The sequence below is a fragment of the Barbus barbus genome (genome assembly GCF_936440315.1).
Source record: "Barbus barbus genome assembly, chromosome: 25".
Taxonomy (NCBI): domain Eukaryota; kingdom Metazoa; phylum Chordata; class Actinopteri; order Cypriniformes; family Cyprinidae; genus Barbus; species Barbus barbus.
In genome coordinates this window covers 9,788,742-9,816,489 of record NC_136753.1, presented here as the reverse complement: position 1 = coordinate 9,816,489, position 27,748 = coordinate 9,788,742, and the positions used below count along the sequence as shown (strand labels likewise).

The 27,748-nt window shown below is 35.6% G+C and overlaps 1 protein-coding gene across 2 annotated transcripts; it reads left to right on the top strand.

The window, feature by feature from the left end:
• Nucleotides 1-186: 186 nt before the first annotated feature.
• On the top strand, nucleotides 187-27,738 carry LOC306844840 (UPF0193 protein EVG1-like). Of its 2 annotated transcripts, XM_079377240.1 has the most exons (27): nucleotides 187-303; nucleotides 473-648; nucleotides 1,168-1,327; nucleotides 3,081-3,211; nucleotides 4,297-4,415; nucleotides 4,752-4,905; nucleotides 6,838-6,982; nucleotides 8,570-8,644; nucleotides 10,448-10,524; nucleotides 10,596-10,708; nucleotides 10,886-10,932; nucleotides 11,025-11,155; nucleotides 12,003-12,090; nucleotides 12,234-12,351; nucleotides 12,488-12,600; nucleotides 13,603-13,652; nucleotides 16,878-16,926; nucleotides 17,704-17,808; nucleotides 17,932-17,982; nucleotides 18,760-18,810; nucleotides 18,992-19,061; nucleotides 25,481-25,558; nucleotides 25,656-25,718; nucleotides 25,813-25,986; nucleotides 26,822-26,950; nucleotides 27,242-27,342; nucleotides 27,580-27,738. In XM_079377240.1, exons 2-27 carry the CDS (start codon nucleotides 482-484, stop codon nucleotides 27,673-27,675), a joined length of 2,655 nt encoding a protein of 884 aa, XP_079233366.1. In that variant the 5' UTR covers nucleotides 187-303; nucleotides 473-481; the 3' UTR covers nucleotides 27,676-27,738. The 2 variants fall into 2 exon arrangements, with proteins under 2 accessions (XP_079233366.1, XP_079233367.1); XM_079377241.1 differs by lacking the exons at nucleotides 187-303; nucleotides 473-648; nucleotides 1,168-1,327; ... (16 more) ...; nucleotides 18,760-18,810; nucleotides 18,992-19,061 and adding an exon at nucleotides 25,188-25,410.
• The last annotated feature ends 10 nt before the right edge of the window (nucleotides 27,739-27,748 follow it).

Here is a 27,748-nt window from a genome sequence, read left to right as displayed (position 1 = left end):
AACTGCGAGCAGACAGAATGTCACTCAATGCTTTGGAGAATACGGCGAACATAAATAAAGAAACGAAGTTGCTTGTCAGATTTCCCTAACAAGCAACCATATATTTTTTTAAATAAGCCCCCAAGGAGCTGATTCTGAAACACACAGGCCCCGGAAGCTGGTAGGGAGCTGTACTGTGCCCTCTGCAGGCTGGAGGTGGAACTGCAGGTTTGATCTCTGACCTGAATTTAACGTCATGGCAATTACATAAAATCTTTGTCGGGTTCTTGAACTGTTCTGGTCATCGAAATCCCCGATCGACAGGTATTTTTTAGGAGGACAGAAATGAACGTTAATGACTGGTTTTATGTTTTAAGTAACTTCCTGTGAGTGTGATGAGGAAGTGTAAACAGCACGCATGGAGGGCGTGTCTCTGATATATGTTCCTGTAGCTGTGATCATGGGGATTTCTCTTAAAAATATGTGTCTGTAGTGCTGGATTATGGGGGACGCGGCGGTAGCGAAGCGTCGGGAGCAGCTGACGCGTTGGTCGGGCTCCAGTACGGACAGAGAGCCGGCGGTGCCTCGGAGTCGCTTGAGAGGAGAGACGAGCACCGGAGCTTCTGATGGAGGCAGAACAGACACCAATGAGCAGCAGGAAAAAAACAGGTTTGGAGATTCATGACCACAGTAATGTCAACCAATACAAAGAAAACGTGTTAACATTAATTAGCAATATAGTTCCTCGATGTAAACAAGCATGTCCGAATAAAGCAGTTTCTGTGTTTCTCAGCTTAACTCTTTAATGAAGATCTCCAGATTTAGTTTGCTATTTTGGGTGTCAAGGACCATCTGCCATGCATTGGATTAGTATCATGCTAGAATGTATTTACTGAATAGTTTTAATACAATTTAATTAAAGAACCAATACAAATGGAAAATATTGTTCCCAGAGCTGATGGTTGCTAAAGATGAAGGTTGCAGTTGAGACTGTAGAAACCGAATTACACAATATTTGAGTAGGAATGTGATTTTAATGTGCATCCAAAGCCTTTAATACTACTTACTCATTCTATCTTGCTTCTGATGTATCATATTATGCAAGATTCTGTAGTAATGTTATTGTTTAGTTTTTGAGGTGTCTGATGCAAAATACCATTCCAGACAGCCTGACTGTCCCTCTCTCAGGTGGCGAGTGAGATTTGAGAAGACTGCAGAGTTCCTAGCAGTGTGTGCTAGTGGTGACACAGAGGAGGCGGAGGAGATGCTGAGAGAAGCAAGAGGGCAGAATGGAGAGCATGTTATGGTTAACTGTGCCAACGCTGATGGAATAACAGCTTTACACCAGGTTAGAATCTGGCTGCATTTTAATCCATTTATTGTCTTGATAAAGTGAACAGATCATTTGCCTGATGTCTCCACATGCATGCTACAGTGCTATTTTGCTAAAATGTTTTCAGGAACTTCAGTCTCTTTTATAAGAAAAAAAAGTATGCTCCGTGTATCGGTACTATACTGGGTAATAATTGGCTGTTATTAGAGAATTTTAGTGTGTAAGTATATTCTGGGATATTGGATATTTAAATGTGCATGCTCATTTCCCCTATTTTAACACTCAGTTAGGCCCTGATTTCACCTGGTATAAGGATGTGTTTTCGGTGATCCGATCAAAAGCGGTTAGTCGAGAAGTATTGTTGTTTCCAGCTTGTATTAACTTGTGTCTCAAATGCATCTTTTGTGACCATATGTGATCAGACGTATTCAAGACTCCCTCTTTTATTTCATCACACCCTGTGTAAGACAAATAAATAAACAATTGAAAAGATGGGCTGCGATTTTGATCGTAATCTGTGTGTTTTGGTACAACTCATAACAGATCCCATAGCATTTACACTACCATTCAAAAGTTTGGGGTTAGTAAGATTTTTAAGCAGCACAACCATTTTCAACAAATAATAATAATAAGAAAGACCTCTTGAGTACCAAATCAGCATATTCAAATTTTTTTTTTTATTGATAATGTGACATATGGCCACTGAAAATGGAGCTTTCACATTAGAGAAATAATAAAAATGTAAAATATTTCACTATGTATTTTTGATCAAATAAATGCAGCTTTGACTAACATAAGTCTTCTTTTTTCAAAGACATAAAAAAACACCTTTACAGTGTACATTACCACATTGTATTTGCACTCATCTAATATGTAATGTGCGTTTTTGGCAACCTTGTGTGTGTCAAGGTCAGTAAAGCCTGAACGATAACTATAAAGATATAGTTCTAAAAATTGTTCTCAATATTAAAGAATAACCACACCACAACTATAACGATAAAGGCACAGAGAAACAATATCATTGGAATCGCTTTCAGACCGATTTTTTTTTCCTGCTGACGAACGATACAAACATTGACACCCAATCAGAATCCATTCTGCTATAACGAGCTCGAGAATTTAAAGGGGCAGAGGAGCGTGTGCTTAGAATAAACAGATGATATTGTCTGCTGGTGTGGACGTTAATATAGTTATCTTTTTAGTTATAGTTCTTAGTGTGAACAGGCCTTAGGTCTTTATGAGTCTTAATCACAAGGCAAGGTTAGTTCATGCCTTGTAATAAATAAAGTGCAATCCCCCAAAACTTAATTAATGTTTTATTATTCATATATTAATGCAAAAATATTAAATATTTAAAAGCAAAATAATGATTATGATGTGTAAATATACATTGCATGTATTCAGAATGTATGGAAAATAAGTTATTACATTTTTCTTGATGGTATTATTTTTAGAGTATGTACATTTTTAAACTTTTGTTAAAAACAGTATAAAAGATTTTCAAAGAGCACTTTTCTGAGAAATTGGCATATGTGTTTAAACTTGGTTTTAAAATGTTATGTTGTTTTATTTGTCATTGAACCATATTATAATACTTAAATTTGCTTGTAACATTTAACATTTAGTTTTTAGTGTTTGAATTTTCATTTATTTGCACATTCATTTCCATTTATTGGTTATCAGCCAAAACATGGCTGTAATTTTATTATTTTAATTGTGGTGCATTTCTGTAAAAATCTGATGGACTGTACATGGTGTTCTTTCCCAGGCCTGTATCGATGGCAGTATGGAGATGGTGGAATTTCTTCTGTCTTGGGGTGCCAATGTTAACCAGGTGGACAGTGAGGGTTGGACTCCTCTTCATGTGGCGGCATCATGTGGAAACCTGGAGATAACAGAGTATGTTATGACTGAATTTAATGAATATGCATCTAAATTAATGAGTATGTGTCAAAATTGTCTAATATGTATATTGTTTAACTGGCTTTGAAGTTGCTGGCTGTTTCAAATGTGATTGTTCTATTTTAAGACTAATTCACAATATAGCACAGCCTCAAGGCCATTATTAGTTGTATTAGTCGGTTATTACTATGGCTATGATTCAGCTAAATGTAACTATTGAATTGCATAGCATTCTGTGATTCATGAAAACCTAATATTATCATTTTTTTTGTTGTAAATAAATTTGCACATTCATTCTCCCAAATTAATTTTACATTAACAAAATCCTTTCAATACAATTTATTCAGCCAGTTTTACCCATATCTACGTGGCTTTATCTCTGAGACAAACGCATAAAGTATTACTGGCAGGATCAACCAAGTTGCCACAGCCAGACAGACACTGCAATGAGTGGGTGTCCTACAGTGGTTTGTTCCGTGGGTCCGTGGAAGAACTGCATGCAAATAGCACGCCTCCATCCACAGGAAGTTGCTGCAGATGATACATTAAATGCACTAAAAATGTTCATGCTTTAAACCAGTTCATCCTAAACACAGAACTTATCTCATTGTTTTTCCCAGTCCTCTGTATATTAAAGACACACATTTTAATTGAAACATTTTACCAAGCAAATTCCTTAAGTAATATCCTTCATAATTACTGACGTACCAGAACAATACTGTGCAGTGAAAATAATAATATTCTTTGGTGTGCAGTGATATGGTGAACAGATGTCAGCAGTTACTACACCTTGGCACTGCTTTAATCCCTGTTTTTGTATTATACTACTATTTAAATGTACTTCAGCAATTAAGCATTTTAAAGGTTATCGAAATGCTTGTCAACAGAAAAAAATAAGTTGCTTACAATGTGACAATTTTAAAATGTGTTTTTGTTTGTGGACAGAGTTGTGTGATTTGAGGGGTTGAAAATTTCTAAATATTTCTGCCTCAAGTGCTAGAAATACTTACACTGCTATAAAATATATTATCCCAGTTTGCATGTATTATACTGTGCTTATTTATTGGTGCTGTCACTTTTAGATTTCTGCTCAGGCGTGGTGCATCTCTCTGCTCGGTGAACTGTGATGGTGATGTGCCAATGGACATTGCAGAGGATGAGGCCACAGAGACACTGCTGCAAGAACACACATTGACACAGGGTTAGTCAACAGAACATCTGGAATGTCACATCATAAATACACTAAAATGGAACTCGGTTCACAAAGGAAACAAAAGATTTTTACACAATGTATTGTATAACTTTTTACAGTTCATAAAACATATTTACCTTCTCACAGACCTTAATTTTAATTTATATTCATTCACAGAACATTTAAAAAATAATCACTATCTTTTAAGTTCTTTTTTTTTCTAGAAATACACAGATCAGTACATTTACATTAAATGAACTTGTCCAGTCAGCTAGTAGATAAATTGTTAATAATTCTTCTCTGCAAAAGTGTATGAGACCTTATAATTAGTCCATCTCTCATCAGATGTGGAAGTAGCTAAGCGGGCAGAGGAGGAGTGGATCATGCATGATGCCCGCCACTGGCTCACAAACGGGCTGCCTGCTAATCTTTGCCACCCCCGGACTGGTGCTACTCCGTTACATGTAGCAGCAGCTAAAGGATATTTGGAGGCCATTAAGTAAGTGTGAATGCAAAAAGAGAAATGTTTCCTCATGAGTTTCCTCTTGGCATTGCAAAATTTTTACTCGTATGATAAAATCGTATAAAGCAAATCTAGTTATATTCTCAGCAGAGAGTTTTACCGCAGACTGCTGGTATCTCAGTGATTAAACCCTAGAGACCATTCCACCATTATTCAACCAGGTTAACACCCCATGCTCGTGCAGAATGTTCCGCTATGCCATTGGGCAGTTCTCTGATCACAGAGAAACCATTGTTTACTTCCTGTCTCTTTGCAAAGTGGAAAAGGAGTGGAGGCCTGTGCCATTGAGCCTGTTTCCATCCCATTGAGCCGTTTAGAGCAGAAGTCACATCAGCTTCCTCTACAATGCATGATATTTCAAAACTTGACTGAAGGGGAAAAACTTTTTTGCCAGTGTTTAGAGTTTTAGAGTTGTCGTCATTGTGAGTGTGCTGCCTCACTGCTGGAGGAGTCATGAAGAGTCCCCCCATCCCCACTTATTTATCACTGGTTATTCTCTCTAGATTTAAAAACATCCCAAGATATTGGCATGGAAAGCTGTGGAAATGTGGGAGGGTATAGGATGGGAAGAGGTGAGCAGAGAGAATAGGGAGATTTTTGACAATTTTTCTAGGAAGTAATTTACTCAGACAACTTATTTGTCTTGATTCTCAACCAGGGGCCAGGGCTTGTTATGGGGCTTTAGTAAACTTTCACACCCCAAAAAAAGCATGTTTTTGCTTCCACCCTAAAAGAGATATAATACATATACATTTGTGTAATTATGCCAAGCTCTACAATATTTATTAGGTAGAAACCCAAGTTAAAAATCTTTAGTCCGACTCCTTAGTTAGACACCTAGAAGAGTAGTGTAAATGCATTGGTTAAAAAGAGTGGGAAGACTCTAAATAATACTAAATATTTTTATGAATTATTTATTTATTGTAATTTAGAGAATCTAGGACTGCTTTTAGATTAAAATAAAAGCTAGGGCTTTTTTTCTTTTTTTTTTTTTACCTGAATACAGCTTTGTAAAGGAAGCACGTTCTGTATATCAGAGGCTTCTAGAAACACATGCTGTGAGTGTAAGATGCCGGTTTCCTGTGTGCGAGTGCTTGCCCTCCTCTCAGTATGCAATTATCTGAGAAAATGGTATTTTCACCTAAGACTGATATTTATGTGGTCCTATAAATAAATATGTCATTAAATGTCTGGCGAGTTTACTGCACTAATAATATTTTACCTATAATTACCTAAATGTATTTATCAAAGTGTTTTAATTTGGAAGGTGTCTGCAATATCCAGGAGGCATACATTTCTGGGATTATCAGATTTATATATATAAAAAAAGAATACATAAACACTTGCACTCTCTATTCTATTTCTATCCTAACTACTTATTTTCTTTTTATTTATTATAAAAATGACCCTCTAGCACTATTCCTTTTCTATTCTTTTGACTTGTTTTATTTTAATAAAAAAAAAAAGCCCTAACACTAGCACTCCCCATTAATTTTTCAATGCTATCTACTTGTTTTCTTTTCATTTGTTGTATAAAAAACCCTTGCAAACTACATTAGGCTAACTGAGACTTGTCACAGCACTTATATATTTCTCTTTTGTTGATTTTGATTGCTTTAATTGTCCTCATTTGCAAGTCGCTTTGGATAAAGCATCTGCTAAATGACTAAAAGTACATCTTTATTTATTTTACTTTCTTAATTGTTAATTTGGAAACGTAACTAGAATAAAGATATAAACTTCAGTTTATTCAAATCGGTCTCAAAAATGTAGATTAAAAAAATAATTTAGTGTTTCATACCCTTTAAAATGTCAGCTTTAAAATGTTTTAATACAGAGCTTGTGTCTTCACAATGTACTGAACACTTGTACAGATGACTTCATGCAGTTTTGTTTTTTTTCTGTCAGATTGTTGTGTCAGTGTGGTGTGGATGTGAGTGCTAAAGACTATGATGGCTGGACTCCTCTCCATGCTGCGGCTCATTGGGGTCAAAGCGAAGCCTGCCGTCTACTCGCTGAGCAACTGTGTGACATGGAGGCCCATAGTAATGGGGTGAGTGAGAGAGAGAGAAAAATGTGCTAAACATTTAGCACCAAATTCTGTTGGCCAGTAACTGTTGCCTATGGCAAACAAATCTGGCTTCCATAGGCAGGTGTTTACCAGCCTTAAAATAATAGTTCACCGAAAAATTAAAATTCCAAACCAGTATGACTTTCTTCTGTGGAACATAAGATATTTAGTGAATGTCTCAGTATTGTTTTGTTTTAATCTTCAAACATTGTTCAAAATATCCTCCTTTGTTTTCCGTATAAGAAAGTAAGTCATACAGGTTTGGAACATCATGACAGTGAGTAAATAATGACAGAATTGTCAGTTTTGGGTGAACTAGCCTATTTCTCTTGTGTTGTTATCAGTTGATTCTGAAAATAAATTATTTTACATCTGTACTGACATCAAGAAATATGGTAGCAATAGCCAATACACTGTAATTCTAAATAAAATAAATGCACTGTTGTTGTAAATTGGAATATAAAGGCAAAGGTTGAGGTCCGATACACTATATTGCCAAAAGTATTGGGTCACCCCCATCTAATGAACAGGTTTGACTACTTTAGTAATTTCCATGAGTACAAATCTTAATTTTTAAGCATATAATGATATTCTAGGGAATTGTGTGCTTCTAATTTTATAGCAACAGTTTGGACAGGACCCTTTTCTATTCTAACATGACAGTGCCTCTGTGTATAAGGCAAGGTTCAAAAAGAAGTGATTGATTCAGTCAGTGTGGAAGAACTTGACTGGTCTGTAGAAAGCCAAGTCCTGATCCCAGCTGAACACCTCTGGTGTGACTTTATATGCAGACCTTGAGCCTAAAACTCATCACCAAACACCAATGACTTGTACATACACTATGTGGACAAAAGTATTGGGACACCCCCCTTCTTTAGAACAAAAAAAGGCACTTCCAAAACTGTGGCAACTTAGATGGAAACATGATTCATTTATTTAAAAAATGTATTTCTATCTCTGTTGGAACAGTTTTGGAAGTGTCTAAAATGACTGTACCCATGTGTACAAGTCATTGGTGTTTGGTGATGAGTTTTAGGCTCAAGGTCTGCATTTAAAGTCACACCAGAGGTGTTCAGCTGGGATCAGGACTTGGCTTTCTGCAGACCAGTCAAGTTCTTCCACACTGATTCAATCAATCATTTCTTTTTTAACCTAGCCTTATACACAGAGACATTGACATGTTAGAATAGAAAATGGTCCTGTCCAAACTGTTGCTATAAAATTAGAAGCAAACAATTTCCTAGAATATCATTATATGCTTATAAATTAAGATTTGTACACTTGGAAATGACTAAAGTAGTCAAACCTGTTTAGATGGGGGTGACCCAATACTTTTGGCAATATAGTGTATGCTGGAGAAATAAGTGCACAACAGGAGTCATGCACTCTTAAAGGAAGAGGAAGTGTGGAGCTTCTGTTCTGTGTCAAAATGCACCACAGTTCTGCAGCCAGCAGCAGCAATGCAGTTAGCTATAGCTCCGTTTCACAATGTGTGTGGGTGGGTGTGTGTTTGCGTGCATGTTTGGGAAATTATAATAACTGAAACTGCTGTTTTGTTTTGATTTTAAGGGTCAGACTCCATTTGATGTGGCAGATGAGAATGTTGCGTCTTTACTGGAAGAACTGTCTCAAAGACAGGCTAATGTGAGAACACACACCTTTATCTAAACCAGTCTGTCATTTTAGACACACAAGGAAGATTCTTACTATATATAATTCTTACTATATATAATGTAGCAGGCCTGTTTAACTGGTGGCTGTGGGCTTAATCTGGAGATTTTGGAATTTCTCATATATAAAAAAAAAAAAAATCACCGTAATAAGTTATATGTACAGATGCATCTCAAAAATTTAGAATATCATGAAAAAGTTTTTTTTTTAAATGATAAAAAGTGAAACTTTCATATATTCTAGATTCATTAGATGTAAAGTAAAACATTTCAAAAGTTATATATACACACACACAATTCTACAGGACTACTGTCAGTCTTCACTAACATTGGTCTCCCAACCCATCATGAAATACTGTAATTATATTTGTGTCATTTACTAGGACAAGAAAGCATTTTGAATAGAGTGCTGCAGAAATTATGTATTTTTGTAGGCCAACCAGGAAGTTACCATCACCCTGGTTCCCTTGACAAAAACAAAAATAGAAGTTTGGCTTTTGGATCATTGCGGAAAATCTGCTCTGACCAAAACAATGTATGATTCATAGAAATTTAGTTTCTTCTCAAATGAACACAAGTTTTGCCAATTTTGTAGCGTAAATACAGTTGTCAGAAGGCTGTGTATTTGGGTATTTACAAATGCTAAACAAAGGCTATAAATGCACCACAGACTTCAACGTCACCATCACTAAGCTTCCTGGATCTCTTTTTCAGTCTGTATTTAAAAAATAAAAAAAATTATCTGAGTGTGATTAATAACACCATGAGGCTGTGAAAAGTGGACTAGTGAGTAGATGAGTTTTCATGTTCTTGGTGTTATGACATGCTCTCAACCGACAACCTCTGTAGTCCCATTTAGCCTCTTGTTAGTAATAGCCTTTATCAAGAGAAGTAAAAAAAATCACAAGGGGTTTATTACCGATGCTTTTATGTCATAGAATAAAACTTATATCTTGTGCTTGTGTTAACCACAGATCTTATTTCAGGCATTTAACAAAAAAAACATTGACTTCAGGATGATGGAAATGGAAGTGCTAAAATGGCAACTTGTTTCTGGGTTTTGGCCTACAAAAATATGTCATCCAATCAGTACTCAATTATCTGTACATGTTTGCTAAATTTGATAACATCAAGCTAATTTAATGTTTAAGGCCTTTAACCTATAAATACACACTCTCAGAAAAAAAGACAAACCCTGATAGAGACGTACATCATGGAGATGTTGGTTTGACGTTTATCAGATGTTTTTACACAGCAGATGTTTCCCAGATCAAGCAGACTAGTTGGCAGACATGTTAGAGACATAGCTGTGCTATCCGGGAAACTGACACTGTGGAGGTACCCTTTCAATAGGGTACCAATATATACACTTTATGTGCTAATATTTACTTTTAAGACAATAATATGTACCTTTTAAGGTACTAATATGAACCATTTAGGTGTAATTAAGGAACAAAGATATGCCTTGTAGCTTTTTGTAGGGTAAATATATATATATATATATATATATATATATATATATTATATAATATTTTTTTTCTGTCCTTAAAAATCAACTGCATTTTAACCTTTTAACTTAATCTATCGACAACTGTAATTTTATTTAATAAGCCATGTTGAGGCTGTTTATTTGTTGTTTACATGTTTTTGTACCTCATTGTACTCATTACTATATCGTTTAAACTATTAATCAGAACAATAATTAAATCTGGGATGTTTAGATCCATTCTAAATAAAGTATGAAGATTATATTAATTTTTGCATCTGTTTATTTTAGTGGAGGACTGAACAGGCACTTAATGAGCAACAAAATTCACAGATCTCAAATGCCAACACTGCAAACAAGAAACGCAGGTACGAAATATGATTAGTCTTTCAGGCTTTGCAGTCACAAACATCTTCGCTCATACCTCTCTTTCTCTAAGGAGCTCTGTGTGCCGAATGAGCAGCAGGGACAAAATAAATGTACAGGACCAGTCTAAAGAACGAGGGGTCTCAGGAGGCCTGGGACTCAACGATGAGAGAGAAAGCAGCCCAGGTTTGTCTCTCTCTCTCTCTCTCTCTCTCTCTCTCTCTCTCTCTCTCTCTCTCTCTCTCTCTCTCTCTCTCTCTCTCTCTCTCTCATACAGCGCCATTCAAAATATTCACATACAAGAAACATACTTGTACAAGAATACAGTCTGTTAGATGATGTTTGTTTTGTTCTCTGTTCTAGAAAGTTCAACAGTGTCGACACCAGAGAGCATTGTTCCCTCTTCAGGGGTCAGACACACACTCCTCTGTCTCAGCTCTTAATATGTCAGAATCTCTCTTCTTGCCCATGTGATTAATCACTGTGTGTTTGTGTTCTTCAGACCATTGAGGATAAAGAAGTCAAGGTGAATGACCAAGACAGAGCGAGTCGCACAGCAGTTGTACAGCCCACCCCTCAAAGACGAGAGTCACCTGCTGAGAGCCCCAGTAATGCCTCTGGTGATGGAAGGAAGTAAGATGGTTTGATCCAAAGAATTAAATGCTTAACAATTGCACTTTTATTTATTTTGTTACTGCTGTACAAATCTTATGTAATATTTGAAGCGAAAAGAGTTCACGATTAGGAAGTATTAGTGATGGCATAACGTAGCAGTATTACCAAGTCAAGACATTATAATAATAATAAAATAAAAATTAATGAAAAAATATAAATACCCTCTACGGATGCATTAATTAAATGTCTACAGCAGGTAAACTTATAAAGGAGTGTTTAGAAGCATTTTGGTATTGAAGTATTGAGAATCATTCAACATCATATTGAATTTAAATAGCTTCACTAAGTCAGTATGCAAATTACTAAGCAGTATGTAAAGTAATATGTAAAGAAATGTTACCTTTAAAGCAATAAGCCAAGAAGCCTAAACCCCCTTAGCTGTATAAATTCACTCTAAACTACGGCTACAATGAAATCTGACATTTCAAAACCGTTTCTTTAGTGCAGTAATACTAACGTTATGAAGTCACAGGTGTATATTTTGAGAGTAACATGGCTCAAACTATATATTAATGTTGTGTATTACATTGTTATCTGTCAATCATGGCATTCAGTTCTTGCATTATTGTTGCAGCATTTGTTTTATTGCTAGGCTGAATTTTTTTGTACAATGAAAACTCTAAAACTCTAGACCTCTAATGTTTAATTATTTCTGCAGTTGTGTTTGGTGCCAGTAGTAGTAAAGAAATGACATATTTCAGAAATTTTAAGGACTCAAACATTCATAATCAAGGACCGGAACTATCAATTTTATAAACTGGATTTAAGATGTGTTTATGAATAGTGATAAAATTGTGTTTTACAGGTTTCAGGCTCCAGTGAGAGATGAGGAGTCAGAGTTTCAGAGGAAAGCTCGCTCGCGTCTCATGCGGCAGTCACGACGATCAACACAGGTGTGTATTCACAACCCTGAATACAACTCGTTAAAAGAAAAGAAAACCGTATTGAGTAGTTTGGCTTAATATTTTGTTAACATGTTAATAATGTGCCAAAAAAATCATTATTATTATTAAAATCAATCATTTTTGATTGTCAGGGAGTAACACTGACAGATCTTAAGGAAGCAGAACGGATTATTGTTAATAGCAATGAACCTCAGCACCTCAGTGTTCAGCCTGTGAGCGCCAACATCACAATAACACCAGCTGAGAGAGGTGAGTCTCATTACCATCCAGTGTGTCTGAAGCACCTGAAGTTAATACTTCTATTTCAGGGGACAGTAATTATTTTTGATCTTTTTGATTCAGTGTGAATTCTGTATAGATATTGAGAGTTTTCTCACTGCACTAGAAATGGAGCCAGTGAAGGAATCGGGAGATGCAGAGACAAGACTAGGAGTGAGAGATCGCAGGAAAGGGAGGAAAGAGAGACGCTCAACCGGTATCGTTCAGCTGGCTGGAGAGGTGAGCTACGAGCATTCATAAAAAACCCAGGGCATTTTCGTTCACACTGAGCGTTTTCAATATAAATAGACTTTTTGAAGTACACTTGCTGCTTCTCACCTGTATATTACAAAGAATAACAAAGGATGATGATGCATGTGAATTTTCATTTTAAGCAAATGTTGCCCACAACCAGGTTTCCGCAGTAGAACAGGAGGAGTTTGTGGAGGTTCCCTATTTTATGATAATGAATTTAGCAACATTCATATGCAAACATAAACAGTAGATGACAAAGGGTGTATAATGTACACTTTAACACTATAATGACTTGGTTGTCTGAAAACTGGTATATGATTTGTTTTACAGTATTTCCTTGACACACGTCTTTAAAATATGCATCAGTCAGTACTTTGGAAAAATCAACCTATAATATTTAATAGGGGTGTGAATATTTGTTATGACTTTGATTCTTTAATCTTACAATTGTGATGCATCATGAAATTGGGTCATGATTCAATTTGTGAATGAATTAAGTATTTTAAAACAATTCATAACTGTTTCCAAAAAAGGCATTAATGTAATTCGAGAGACAGTTTGCACTGTAGTCAAATAATGACAAAATAATGAATCAAGTCATACATTCGCACTATTAGAAATTTTATTTTTTTGTAGTGGACTATTGAATATGCATCATAGATTTGCACATTGTTACGAAAAATTCAATCAACCGACAATATGTAGGAAAATGATATTAATGGCATTTATTACATTGTTGGTTCTAATTTGTCAATTGTAGCATTCAGTGGTCATTCAATTTGTGTATTCTTGTTCCAGTATTTTTGTTGCTAGGCTGATTTTTTTTTTTTTTGTACAATGAGAACATTTTTACACCTCTAACTTCTAATTATTTTTGCAGTTGTGTTTGGTGCCAGTAGTAGTAAAGAAATTACATAATTCAGAAATTTTAAATGACTGACTTATTGACATGGACAGTTATTGACAATTAATGTTACTTTTGTTCAGACGGATGATATGGATGCAAATGAAGATGCTGAACAAGACAACAGAACAAGGTTTGTGTGTGTTTTATTAAGGTTTTGTACATCACCTGGTGTGTAGCTTTGTTCAAGATAGGGGTGCTCTGATTGATCGGCTACCGATCACTATTGGCCGATAATCGTTTGGGGATGTTTGATTGGTGGTCTCTAAAAAGGCTGATCTCAAAAAAACGATCTCTAGCTGATGATGCGCCTGCTGTGAGAGGTTTGGCACGACATTCAGCGGCACCGTCTCAGTCTTTGTCCGGCGCGGGTGAAATAATTATTATGCTGTAGGTGAGGTACAATTCATATGTCTTCATTAAATAACTTATAAAGTCATTTGAAAACCTTATGTGAGACGTAATTTCACACACGCCAGGTTCACATCCGTTTGCAGTGCGCATAAGGTGTGTATTTTTTCCACGCTCATCATAACGGATTCGAGCGTTCACACTGCACACGGCTGCAGGTCCGACAATGCGTTCCAGAAACATGGATTGACACGAAAATGTAGTAGTAACACCATAAATGCATATAATTAAAGTTTACTGTGTTTCACAGTCAACACACAGGGCTTTTTGGCTAGGTTTAATAGGAAAGAGCACTTTTAGATAAGGCAATAAATGTTGTGTTTGTGGTAAACAGCCACAGATCAGTTGCAGACTCCTGTGTGAAAGCATAGTCAGTGCTGCTTCTGCACCGTTTACGTACCACACATGGACTGCATGCACACTGCAAACGGAGTAGGCCTATATGTGAACCTGGCATAAAAGGCCACCTCATATACAGCTCACAGCTGTGCTTTGTGTAAATAAAAATGCACTGCATGATCAAATTAACATTTAGGCGAGATAAATATATATTTTTGAAAAATGTCTAAAAAATGCCCCCTCCACCCCTCAAATTAAAAAATCCCCTCTCACAAGAGTCATCTAAGGGGGAAATTCATTCTCAAAAATGAAATTCAGGCCCTGAATAAATTATTGGAATATCAGTATAAATAATTCTACATAATAAAAAGAAGGCTTTAAAAAGATTATTAGTACATCGGTGATCGGATTGGCAGATACTGCTTTCTGTGATCGGCAATCGGTGATTGGCCTCAAAAATCCTGATCGGAGCACCTCTAGTTCAAGAGGTATATCCTATATGTACTTGGTGTGCATGATTACGTAGCACAGTGTCTTGTGTTTTTTGTTCTGTGACGTCTTTCTTTGTAGATGTGGATGCATTTGCATTTGCCTGTCCCTAACCATGGCAGGGCTCGCAAAATTTCTAAATCCCTGGTAGCCCTTCGGGCAGGTACTCTTCAGATTTTGGTAGCCCGAAAATTAATTTAACTAGCCCAAATAAAATAAAGACCATAAATGTCAATCAAAAACATTTTCAATACACAAATATCAACGAATATCAAGGAAAGGGTTTTATTTTACTATTTACAAGGTATCTGCAGAATTCTTAAAAATCTATTTAAGGCAATTTGAAAAATTATTTCTTAACGTATTTAAAAACCTTAAAAATTCTTCAGTTTAGTTGTATCAAATTTAAGGACCCGTGGGAGCAATGTTCCCTCTAATTTTTTTTTTCTTGCTGAGCAAAACTTTTCTCTATCGGGCGGACATTTCGGGCACCTGAGCAAAAGCATTCTTTATACCAAACCTGTACAGCACGCACACAAAAAAGTGTGTAACTTTTAACTTTAATGTGCTATTTATATTTGATTTGACCCTTGATGTAACTAAATGATGTACATTTTAGGTTACCTGAGAAAATATTTTTACTGTACAATACACTGCAGTTCAAAAGTTTGGATCAATAAAGCTTTTTAAAGAAGTTTCTTATGCTCATCAAGGCTATCTATTTGATAAAAAAAAATACTGAATATTATTTCACAAAATAATATTGTGAAATATTATTGCAATTTAAAATAAATGTTTTCTATTTTTTGGGACCTGTGATATTTTTAAAAAATAAAAAGTTAAAAAGAACAGTGTTTAGTCAAAATAGAGATTTTGTTACAATATAAACTATTCAAAATTTTGGGGTCAGAATTTTTTTTCTTTCTTTTTTAAAGATACTTTAAAAAAGTTTAAAGCAAGTTAAATAAACTTTATTAAGCAAGGATGTGTTAAATGGATCAAATTGATAGTAAAGTCTTCTATTGTTAGAAAATATTTCTATTTTGAATAAATGCTGTTCTTTTAAACTTATTAATCAAAGAATCAAAGAAAAAAGTAACACAGGTTCCAAAAAAATATGAAGCAGCAGAACAGTTTCAACACTGATAATAAATCAGCATATTAGAATGATTTCTGAAGGATCATGGGGCACTGCTGGCGTAATGATGCTGAACATTCGGATTTGATCACAGGAATAAATACTATTTTAAAGTATAGGTATTATAAAATAGGAAACCAATATTAGAAATTGCAATAATATTTCACTATATCACTGTTTTTTCTGTATTTTTGAAATGAATACAGCCTTGATGAGCAAGAGACTCAAAGTCAAAAACCTGATAAATAATTTACCTTGTTTTGAGTCTATAATATAGGCCTAACATAATATATTATCATAACAAACTATTTAAACTAATAGAATAGAATAGAAAAAAAACATGTTTCAGAGTTTTGTTACTGTTCTTTGCCCATCCTCCTCTATTTCCAGCACTTAATCAAGCCACTCTTCTTTAATACATGTATGAGGATGTTTTATTTCACATGTCATTGCGTTTGCGTTGGCTCTCGTGTTGAGCGCACCGCAAACATTGAAGTATTCAGTTTCTACAGCGACTCATTTGGTGCATATCGTTCTCTTTCTATGAAACCTGTAAAGCGCATTCACCGGTTCTAACTCTGTCGTGACTGCAGCTCTACAGCGGTTTGCCCGAGCATTGCTACTCTTTTCCTTTTACTGGCGGCATTCAATCAAATGGCTTCCCAACTCATTTTGTGTGCGCGAGGCACATTATTTCTTTTGAGTGGCCGCGGTGGAAGAAGACCGCGTGACCGCGCTCAGCTTAAAGGGAACACTGCGTGGGAGCCCTGTATTTAAGATAGCCCGTCGGGTAGGGCAGTGATACATTTTGGTAGCCCGACTGGAAAACACAATAGCCCCGGGACGTCGGGCTAGCGATTTTGCAAGCCCTGCATGGGATTAATTAGCGCACAGTTTTAAGTAATCTGTTAATAAACTCATGTGGAGAGAGTATTGACACTTTTGTAATGTTATTTTAAAGAGTATTGTTTGTTTTTGTAGTAATCCTCAGTTAGACGATTCCAGACACTCCTCTCGGGATTACAGAAAGGTAATGATTTTTATTGGTAGCACTTTATTTTAAGGTGTCATAATTAGGTAATTACACTGTATTAAGTACTTAGTAGTAACGTTTGTACTTACATGAAAGAAAATGTACTTACCGTTATGGAACAGCCTGTAATAACAGTTTGTAACTATGAAGATGTAATAGGCAGCTACTGTTACACATATGTAACAGGCCGAGTCTGTTACACAGCTACTTGTACACTTAAGTACAGTCTTGATACACTTAGTTTAAGTAGTTTATGCCTGTGTAATATTCTGTAATTTTAATGTAATTAGAAAGGTAGTACATGTATTTAAGCTGTGTACTGGTGGGTTAAATCAAACTAAGGTGCAGCTGGATAAGGTGTACAGTATAGATACACATGAGGTACACGTAAATACAATCTTGATGCACTTTATTTTAAGTAGCTCATACCTGTGTACTTATAATTATCGTATAAAGTCTGCAACACACATGTAGCAATATTTTGGTTACATAAGTAGCTGTGTAACAGACTGTTACATAAGTGTAACAGTAGCTGCCTATTACATCTACATAAATACAAACTTTAAGTACAGGCTGTATCATAACTTACTTACACGGTAAGTACATTTTGTTTCATGTAAGTACAATGACTACTACTAAGTACTTAACTTGGTAATTACTCTGTATTATGGACACCTGAAAATAAAGTGTTACCCTTTTTTTTAAAACATTAAACATTCAGAAACTATTGAGCAATATAGGAGCTGGTTCACACTGTTATGTGTGTTCTCTCAGTTGTATCTGCAGATGTTGCAAGATAATGGAGATCTAAAAGAGAAGCTTCAAGAAACTCAACTGCAGTTAAATGAGAGTAAAGTTCAGCTGGAGAAACTCAAACAGGTGAGAAGTGTTGTTTTTTTGTCCTGAGACCTTTGGATAGGAAAGAAATGTTGAACCACTAAAGTGAGTTAGATATATATATAGATATATATATATTAGTTGTATTTGTTTGTATGTACACAGAATCAAGAGAATGGATCAGACAGATCAGCCCTGCTGGAGCTGGAGAGATTTGTAAGTTACCGCATTTTCATGCTGTGTCATGGTTCAGGTGTCTTGGGTGTTTTAGTGGTAACAATGCTGCAATTTGTTTACCTTAGTTAATGCACTAGTATCATGTACTAACAATAATCAACAATTTGTTTAATTAATTAAATTTGTTAATTTAAATGTTAAAAATGTATTGGTACATGCTAAAATTAACATTAGGAATAATTGATGACTGATTAATGCATTATTTTTAATAATTCAACAGTCTTTGTCAGATTTGATAAAACTTGTTTGTAGGACCAATTTCTTATGCATTTCATCTCAAGCACCGGTTTCTAATTCAAAAACGGCATTTTAAAGCTAATAACGGAGGTGTCTTTGAACAGCATCGTTTCAACAACATTGTCTACTAATAACAAAACTGAAAGTAAAAAATACGTTTTGAGAAAATATGTAAATAGTTTGTCATTTTTTCAATTCTATTATTTAATGCATTTAATTTCTTGGTCAGTGTCTTTGTGGGTTTTGGATCTTTTGCCTTCGTATTCTGGAGCTTTGAAATAACTGAAATCATTTGGCGAAGTGATATTGAACTGAAATGCGGTCAAGACCTCCATGAAAAATAACCGCACACCATAGATCGTTCGTCAAACGATCAGAAGCTAGCATTCAACAGCCCTATAATATAACCTAGATTAATAAATGTTATTTCACCTAATGCACGCATGTTAAAAAATTTTACTCTATTGTAAAGTTTTTTTGTTTTGTTTTGTTGTTAATTCTGCTCTATTCTTTATTCAGGAAAAGAAACTTCTTCAGCGGAGAGCGTCTGAGTTAGAAGATGAACTCAAAGTAAGAGCTTGAGCTTTACAGTATTTAGAACTGTTTAGATTTTCAGAATAGATTTAAACATAGTTAAATTAGTTAAACAGAGCTGTGATTACTACACTTTTGATAGCTGAAAACACAATTGGCATAACATGTAAGAGTTCCATGTGGACCTGTTCGTCTCACTCTGTCATCCTGCTCCTAGGTGCTTGTGGATTTGCGTGCTGACAACCAGAGACTGAAAGATGAAAATGCAGCTCTCATTCGTGTCATTAGTAAGCTGTCTAAATGAATCTTTGGGTCCTTTTGGATTTTTTTCCTGAATTCATTGGGAAAGTTGCTGTCCCATTGTCTGCCCTAAGAACTGCACAGCATGTTTCTTCCCCTCTCTCATCTCTGGGTCATATGCCCCATGCCTGGGGTGGTTAGACTACTGTTCTTTAAATGGATATGTACATATGTAAGGCCTTGTTTAGCTCTAGACTCATCAAAACTGGAATTTTCAGTGACACAACTCAAGTCCATCAGCTGCTCTAGATTATGATGTTCAGCTCTGATTCAGGGTGCTCTTGTAATGTTATTGATTTCTTTTGTGCAGTGTGCTTACTTTTTTTTTTATTAATAGCACAGATAAGGCTTATAGCTTTAATGTTCCTTAAAATTCTGCAGACTTGCCATCGCACTTAGTTAATGCCCTTATTGTGCCCTACACTGCGCAGCACTGATGAGAATTTTGAGTAATTTGAAGTTTCAGTTCAAGTTTACTGTTCAGTTTCACTTAGAGACAGCTTGCAATCTTTGCCTTTCAGCAGGTAGCGCTAGAAACCTGCAAAAATAGATAAATTAAGATTTTACGATATACTGGATATAGAATATTGTTCATTAATATCAAAATTGATATATTACAGATCATAGATCTGCAATGTTAACAGAACAGGTTAATGTACGTTGAAATAGAAATTACGTTTTAATATATTTTCATATACATTCATATTTGAACGTACACTCTGAAAAATGATGGGTTAAATACAACCCAGCGCAGGGTGAAATATGGACAAACCCAGGGACTGGGTTGTTTTCAACCAACAGTCCGGTTAAATGTTTAACCAAACCTTCTGGGCAGTAACCCAACCACTGGGTCAAAACAACCCAATCGCTGAGTTTGTCCATATTTTACCCAGCGCTGGGTTGTATTTAACCCAGCAATTTTTAGAGTGTACATAAACCACTGATCTGTTAAGAAGTATCTAATGTTTGTTAAAGGCTTATTACTGAAATTGCAGTGTTACCAGACTTAAATGTTTAAATTGTGCTTTTTAATGCCATGGCAATGTCAGCTGGGCAAAGCCATCATCATTTTAGCTTAAAAAATAATTTTAACATTTCTTGACATGGGAAGCAAAAAAGAGAGAAAAAAATGTGCCAAACAGTAACCGCATGCTCAGGGGTCTCTTAGTGAGACAGTAGAAGGTCTTGGGGTAATGTGTCTTTTTCTCAGTGTGTATGTGGATTAACACTGTACTTTAGCTGACTACTGTTCTTTGGACCAAACAGGCATTAGTATGGATCTATTTCTCTATTATTGCATATTTATGAATATATTATAAATGGTGAATTTTGATGCTGTTGTGTTCTGCCAGTGGTGTAATCATTTTTTATTAGGAAGAGAGACACGAGTGTTTTGTACTGTGACTATGAGTTTTGTCCTAAACCAAACTGGCACCATAGGTCAAAGCTTTTAAAGGTTTACCACTGTTTATTTGTTTTTTTCCTAAAATTATTGCTTTCAGGACTTAGGCATTTGTTCATCCAGCAAGTGTATTTCGCCAAAAATGTGCCTTTCTATATATATTTATATATATAGATAGAATATATCCCTGTTGCTTTGTTAAAAATGTTGGAGTCAGTTATTCTGTCTGACCAATAAAGATCAGTGCAAATGGTTGGGTAACAGCCATTAAAGCAATCTGTGCACAAGTGCTTTTATCTCTTGCATAAATAAATAATGGCTTGCTAGATAAAATTATTTCAGAGGTGTGATTTCCCATTAAGTGGTAGGAAAATTAAATGAAATGTAAGTAGTAGACAAATGTGTGGTTACTTGCGAAAGTGTAATTAATTCAATTTCCTCCAGGGAAACATCACAGGACAATTTCATACCAATCTTTACCGAGTCCTATTACAAACTTAAAATATGGCTAATGGTGTTCTCCTGGTTTATGTTTGTATCTTGAATGTGAAAGATATTTTTATTGTAATGAAATGAGTTAAATGAAATAATACATTCTGAAGACATTTCACCTGTCCTCCAATTAAACTATAACATGGTAATCTACACACATTATTCTATTACTTTTAAAATAAGACAATGATTTGTATACACTCAGTAGCTCATTTTAGATATTTATTGGTGTTCAACATTTTCTATAAAGACTGTACATTGTAAATGTTATATTAATACAGAAATATTTAAAATGACAATGTCACTTTTTAGGTTAGCCTTTGCATAGTATATCCCAGCCATGGTCCTGGAGGTACCTGACAGTACACATTTTGGATCAGTTCCATTCGGAAGTGAGCATTAGTTAGTATGTCCTACTCGCTCCAAAAGTCAGAGCCCATGGAGTTGGAACTCTTGAGAGAAGGTGGCAACTGTGTCTCATTATGTGATGTTGACCACATCGTTTAGTTATCTCACCCGTTAGAATGTTATTGAGTATAGTGCAGTGTCAATTCCTTAGGCCAGGAATTTCTTATTTCTGTTAATGTTGCAAATAAATATTTTGCAATAAAGTTTTTAAATATTGCCTTTGTGTCTCAGTTGAAAAAACCTTATTTCCACATACAAATACATTATTTATTTAACTCTATTTAGCCAAAAGTCATTAGGTGCATTATAAGTTTTAATAATTACTGCATAGCTATATAGTTTTGGTAACACTTTAAGGTTCAATTCACACTATTAAATAGTTGCTTATTAGCATGCTTATTACTAGCATTTTGGTTGTTTATTAGTACTTATAAAACACACATTAATGCCTTATTCTGCATGACCAAATTCTACATCCTTTAATCCCTATACCTAAACTTAACTTAACCACCTCACTAACTACTAATGAGCAGCAAATTACTAGTTTGAGGAAAAACTCCTAATTGATAGTGAATACGTGTTCTAAAGTGTAACCATAGTTTTTAAAATGAATCACGAGGACAACATGCTCATCAGTGATAAAATTACTTTTAATTTTGTTAATTTTCTCACTTTTATTTGGAACTTCACTTTATCCCCTTTGCCCAGCGCTCTTTAAGGGTGCATAAATATATTTATAACTGCATTTTGATGTGCCCATTTTAAGTCATGGAAGCTGATGATTCGAGTCAGGTATATTTGATTAGGGACTCAATCAATCATAATTATTTCTACAGCACATTTAAAAATGTTATCACCGTAACCTCATTTCTCTGAAGGAAAGGAACGAGACAAAGACCAATCAAGTTGCACCCTCTTGTGAGTGTTCTTGAAGTTCTTCTTAAACAAACATCCCTTTGGCAGCGGGAATCGGCCATGCCATTAACTTATTGTAAGGCTGACCGGCAGTCTATTTATATTTAGGCTGCATGCGAAAGCTAGCTGTAGTTGCCTCGCTGCCCTGTCAGCTAATGACTTTGCAGGCAGTGCTTGTGCATGAAGATACTATGGCTTTAGCATTTTTCGTACCCATCACACACTTCTCATAAAAAGTGCTCCAAATGACTGCAATCATTATGCCATTAACTCGAGAAGATGTAGTCATAAGTGAAAACGCACTCACACTTTTGTTTTTATGTGCACTAGAGTATGCGTTCAGTGCACGATGCCCCATTTTTTTTCCAACCATGAATTCTCTGTATAATCATTTCAAATGTGCATGTGTTAACCACCTGTGTTTGTGTACACTGAATGAAGAATACTTGAGGCCTTCAATTGTGCAAATATAAATTGGTCTTAACTGTGCATGCTCGCAGGTCACCCATACATGTAGATTTTTTTCTTTCAGTAGGCTACTTAGTCTCTCTGCAAGGTGACAACTCTGCCTCGGTCTGGAAGATGGAGAAGTTTCCTCGCTCTATCTTCCAGCCCATGACCGGGAAATCTAAGTCAGTCATCTTGAAAGATCTCAATTCTCTAATTGCACCTCAAGAAATGAGGAGTGAGGAAGTTTCCAGAGGAGCTGGGAGAGAGGGCAGGTGTATCCTATGCTGTAGATTCTTCTGGCTTGTTTAATTGGAGTCTAAAAGACACCAAACTTTCAGAAAAATATTGATATGACTGCAATGACTTACACAATTGGATGAGAGCAAAACTTGAAATGAATTAAACTGGATGATGGCACTATTGCCTTTTGTAGAGCTATCTTGCAACATTGGATCTTTTAACACTAGAATTCAGTATTAGACTGAATTGAATCGACATTGCTGCATTTTGTAGAGCTGCTTATAGCTGAATTAAAACTTGCTTCAAACTGGTGAACTTCACACTGTTATTGATCTGAACTGAACCAACACTGATCTGAACAGTGGCTTGTTTAGATGGGGTCTGAAAGACACTTAACATTCAGTAATTTATCAATATGACCGCAGAGACTGACACCATCGGATGAGAGCAAAACTTTTACTGAAATAAACTGGATGATGGCACTATTGTATTCTGTAGAGTTTCTTTATAGCTGTATTGCATTTACAACACCGACACTAGTATCAAAACTGAATTGAATCAACACTAAACTGACTCAAACTGCCTTTGTAGCTGAACTGAATTTGTTTCTAACTAATGAACTTCACACTGTTATTGATCTGAACTGAACCAACACTGAACTGACCTGCATGAGTTGAATAATGAGAGTATTGTCCCTTTTAGAGCTGCTTTGCTGAATCTGAATTGACTCTATAGATGAGTTTCCAAAATTGATTCCGATAGTTTCCTGCTTTTTTTTTTCTGTGAAGCTGCTTTAACACAATATTTATTGTTAATAGATAAATGTCCCCTTAATATAACATAATAACAGCTGATGAAGCTTTGAAGTGATGCTTGAGTGATCAAGAACAGTCCAATATAGGTTACAATTTTTTTTCCTTCTATTCCTCCTTTCCTTACATTGACTCCTAAAAGTGCTGATACACGGGGCAACTTTTTGAGCAATGTTGCTTTCAACGGGCAACCAGGTGAGACACAGGACCCACAACCAATCTAAAGTATCCAGATAGAAACTGGCTACCCTTTTTCAATGGGAAAGTGTCCAAGCAACATTGCTCAAAAAATTACCATGTGTATCATCAGTCTAAGGGAACTAAAATGCTATGAAAAAAACTAAATGGGAAGAACCCCTAGTATGCATTTTTTGAATTATTATTATTATAATTATTTAAAAACAATTTGCCCATATAGGCCTTCAATGTAAGTCAGTGGTAATCAAAGTTGTTTGGTTACCTACATTTTTTGTGCAACTGTTCATCAGATAAAGAGGTCTATTTTTTTCTTAATTGCCACTAGTGTATAAGATGTGTTAGTTCCAAATGAGTTCTGTATGAAAGATCCTGCAGTAGGCAGTTTCAGGACTGCATTTCCAGGACCATAGTTTTTGTATGTAATAGCAGTTTATACTATTTCATAGCACTATATTCAATTCTGTATTTGCATTATTTTTTTGCTGTTGATTGTTTATTCTATTGATGTATATTTACTTTTAAATTGACTTTTTGAGTTTACTTTGTAATAAAGTTAAAAACTTAACCGATAAATAGAATTAGTTTATGTCTGGTGATGAAGTGAATCAAAAATGTTTTGTCTTTACACTGAGCACTTTTGCAACTTTTTGGTCTCCAAAATAAAGCCTAAGAAATCTACAGCTGCTATTATATGTGCAAGCTCCTCTTCTTGTTGAACTTTATTATTAATTTTCAGGAATGATGATGAACTGTATTTATTATTTAGATTTAGTTGATATATCATAAACAACCCTTATCCCTAACCTGCTGTTGTTTTGTTTTTTAAGCCCTTATATTCTGAATTAATTCAGTCCTGAACCTGCAACCACAGTTACATGATTACACTACTGGAAAAAGAAAATCATACAGGTTTAAAGGACATGACTCGTGAGAGTGAGTAAATAATAACAGAATTGAGCTTTTTGTGTGAGTCCATGCCACAAACGGACGACACCTGCAATTTTTGGCGGCAACTTAACATTCTCTGATTTAATATTTTGACTTAGAATAATAGACTTTATTTACAGATACACTTTATTTTCAAATCATGTTCTTTATAATGATTATTGATCTTCGGCGGAAAAGTGACCAATGCTTTGCTCTCTCTCATCGTTTCACGTGATTGGATGTTCGCTGGAAACGTCACACTTTTGTGCACTAGTCCCCGATCAGAAAGCGAAGAGGAACATCACGAGTTGACAGAGAAAAATAATTCCATAACAGAACTGCAGAACCCGATCGAAATCTATTTGAATTTCTCATCTCAACTCTACACGTGTTTCCGGTCCTGTGCTTTGCTGGATTGATTGTTTTGCGTGTGTTACCATAGCAACTGCTCGGCTTCTTTTGCGTTCACTGCTTATTTCTCGTTTATGTCCGGTAAAGTGAGTATATTGATACCAACGTCAGCTCTCTTTGGCTAGGATACTTAATTGTTTTTGTTTTGCAGCAATGATGGCCAGCGGATCAAAATATAAGGAGCCCAGAGTCAATCACTATAGAACAGAGACGCGACAGTTAATACAAAGTATGTGTGTGGTAATGCATGCCAGCACTAATGCATCATTTCTTTTAGTTTATCTTTTCTATGGCTCCACCTGTGGGTTTGTTTTGTTTCATTGCAGTGATGATGCAGGAGTCTCGTCTAACAGACTTTCAGCAAAGGCAGATCAATAATAAGCTGAAAAGTGAGTTCAGGTGACAGATTTTATAATATCCTACAACTGTCATGACAGCTCAGTTCATATTTTATACCTAATACACTATTTTCTGTTTGAGCAGATGGTGGCGCTCTTCCACTAACATTTAATGTCAGCCCGCTTGAGCCCAGTGTCCAGCCAGAGCCCAGAGTCACTAAAGGGACCGCACTGATTGGTCACCAGCAGAGACGCAGTGCAGAGAGATGCAGTGCTGGCGATAATTACAAACGAGAACAGTTCAAGCCTAGAGCAAGAAGTAAGTGCGAAAAACGATGAATATTGATACATGGGAAATGTTATTTTTAATTAAGGTTCAAATACCATAGCATGACAAAATGCCTTCGTCTTAAGCTTAATATATCTTACCTTATCAAAACTAAAAATTAAGAAATTAAAGTTACTGGGAAAAAGAACTTTGTAAGCTCTCCTTTGATCAAACCCCTCATTTCTTTGAGACAACACAATCATTTACGACACATTGTGTCAAAGTTTGTTTTTGTTTCTCTTAAGAAGTTAGATGGGGGCCTGTTCTTAAATGTAGCTGATTTTGATTTTGTTTGCAACAGGCTTAAATAATTATTCACTTAAATCAGCATACATTAACACATTTAAGTAGTAAAAAAAAAACGGTAGTGTAGTGGGGTTTTTTTGTGTGTGTGTCTTATACATATTCTCTTAGGTGTGAGAGGTTGTCGTTTTTCATATTATTGCTTTCCGTTTGTGGTTACCCCTGCCACAGCATCTAAATGTGAGATCATTAACATACAAACCTGGCAATGTAACAAAATACTTCCCAAAGATAAATTTAGTAATAATGACTTTTAACCAATTAAGGACATTTGTATAAATATGTCATACTTTACCCATATTCACCCCTATATAAGAAATATATAGAATTCAACAGTCTTTTTATATTACAGTATATTAAAATGTATCCATGGTCATCATCAGTGTGAGCTGTCAAGTGTGCCTTGTCTGTATACATATATAGGCTTACATGCATTTTTCTTACCTGTGTTTTATGCAAGTGTTTTCAAGTGTAACAGGAAATACTTTTCTATTCATTTCTGCTGATTTGTCTCTCTTTCTAGGAGATCTAGAGAAAGAGAAGAGACAGCTACAAAATCTTTTTTCTACTGGTCAAAAGGATGTAGGGCCAACTCACTCCCAAAGAGATTCCACAGAGAGAAGAGAGCAACAGATAGACCGATTCCAAGAGGGTGAGACAGGCAGTATATAAAAGTTATTGTTCTTTCGAATCCATCTCATCTAAGGGACCTGAATGTATATTTTATTTATAGAGATTGAATATCGAAATAATTTTGTAAGTAATGTTCTCTTTTTAAATTTACTTTCCTTTTTGTGGTGGCCACAGATTGATATGCTTTCAGTTTATTATAATTTAGAGGGGTATGGGGAGAGTCATGTTTACAAAGACAATTTAATGGGAGCTCAGTATCAGCATCTCATGGTAACATGGAAACTATAAGTATGGAATATCTTACCAACAGTTCTGGATGAGATTGAGGAGAGGAGGCAGTTTTTAGAGGACATGGTGGCATTGGGAAAAGGTCACCAATACCAACACCTCATCAACACCGAGATTTCCCAGGTGAAGATACAAACACTGGAATACCATCTTGTTGCTGTTGTGTTCAGAACAGATCAGATCGTGATTTTGATAATTGTCACTCACATGAACAAACACTGATTTGCCTCAGATTTCAAGCATTTGTCTGCGATTTCCATATAACTGTCGACGAGTAAAAACCGGGGCTAAAACCATGCAGTCTGCACCCGGCTTTAGTCTTAATTCAAAACGGCTGCTAACTGTGATATTTTCTAACAGAAAATCCATGAACTTGAAGAGATTGACAGGAAACGGAGTGAAGAGCTAAGCACACTCAAGCTACATGGAAAAAAGGAACAAAGCAAAGAGGGATAGAGAAGGTGAAAATATGAATTGTTAAGACATCTATGAGTATTAAAATATACTTTCAAAAAGGTCAAAACTTCAG

Bases quoted from the DNA above. Each gene is read 5' to 3' on its own strand.
- LOC306844840 (XM_079377240.1), top strand. From the start codon at position 482: ATGGGGGACGCGGCGGTAGCGAAGCGTCGGGAGCAGCTGACGCGTTGG. The intron at 12,601-13,602 runs GTGAGCTACGAG...ACTTTTGTTCAG, and splicing joins TCGTTCAGCTGGCTGGAGAG to ACGGATGATATGGATGCAAA. The intron at 25,719-25,812 runs GTGAGTTCAGGT...CTGTTTGAGCAG, and splicing joins GATCAATAATAAGCTGAAAA to ATGGTGGCGCTCTTCCACTA.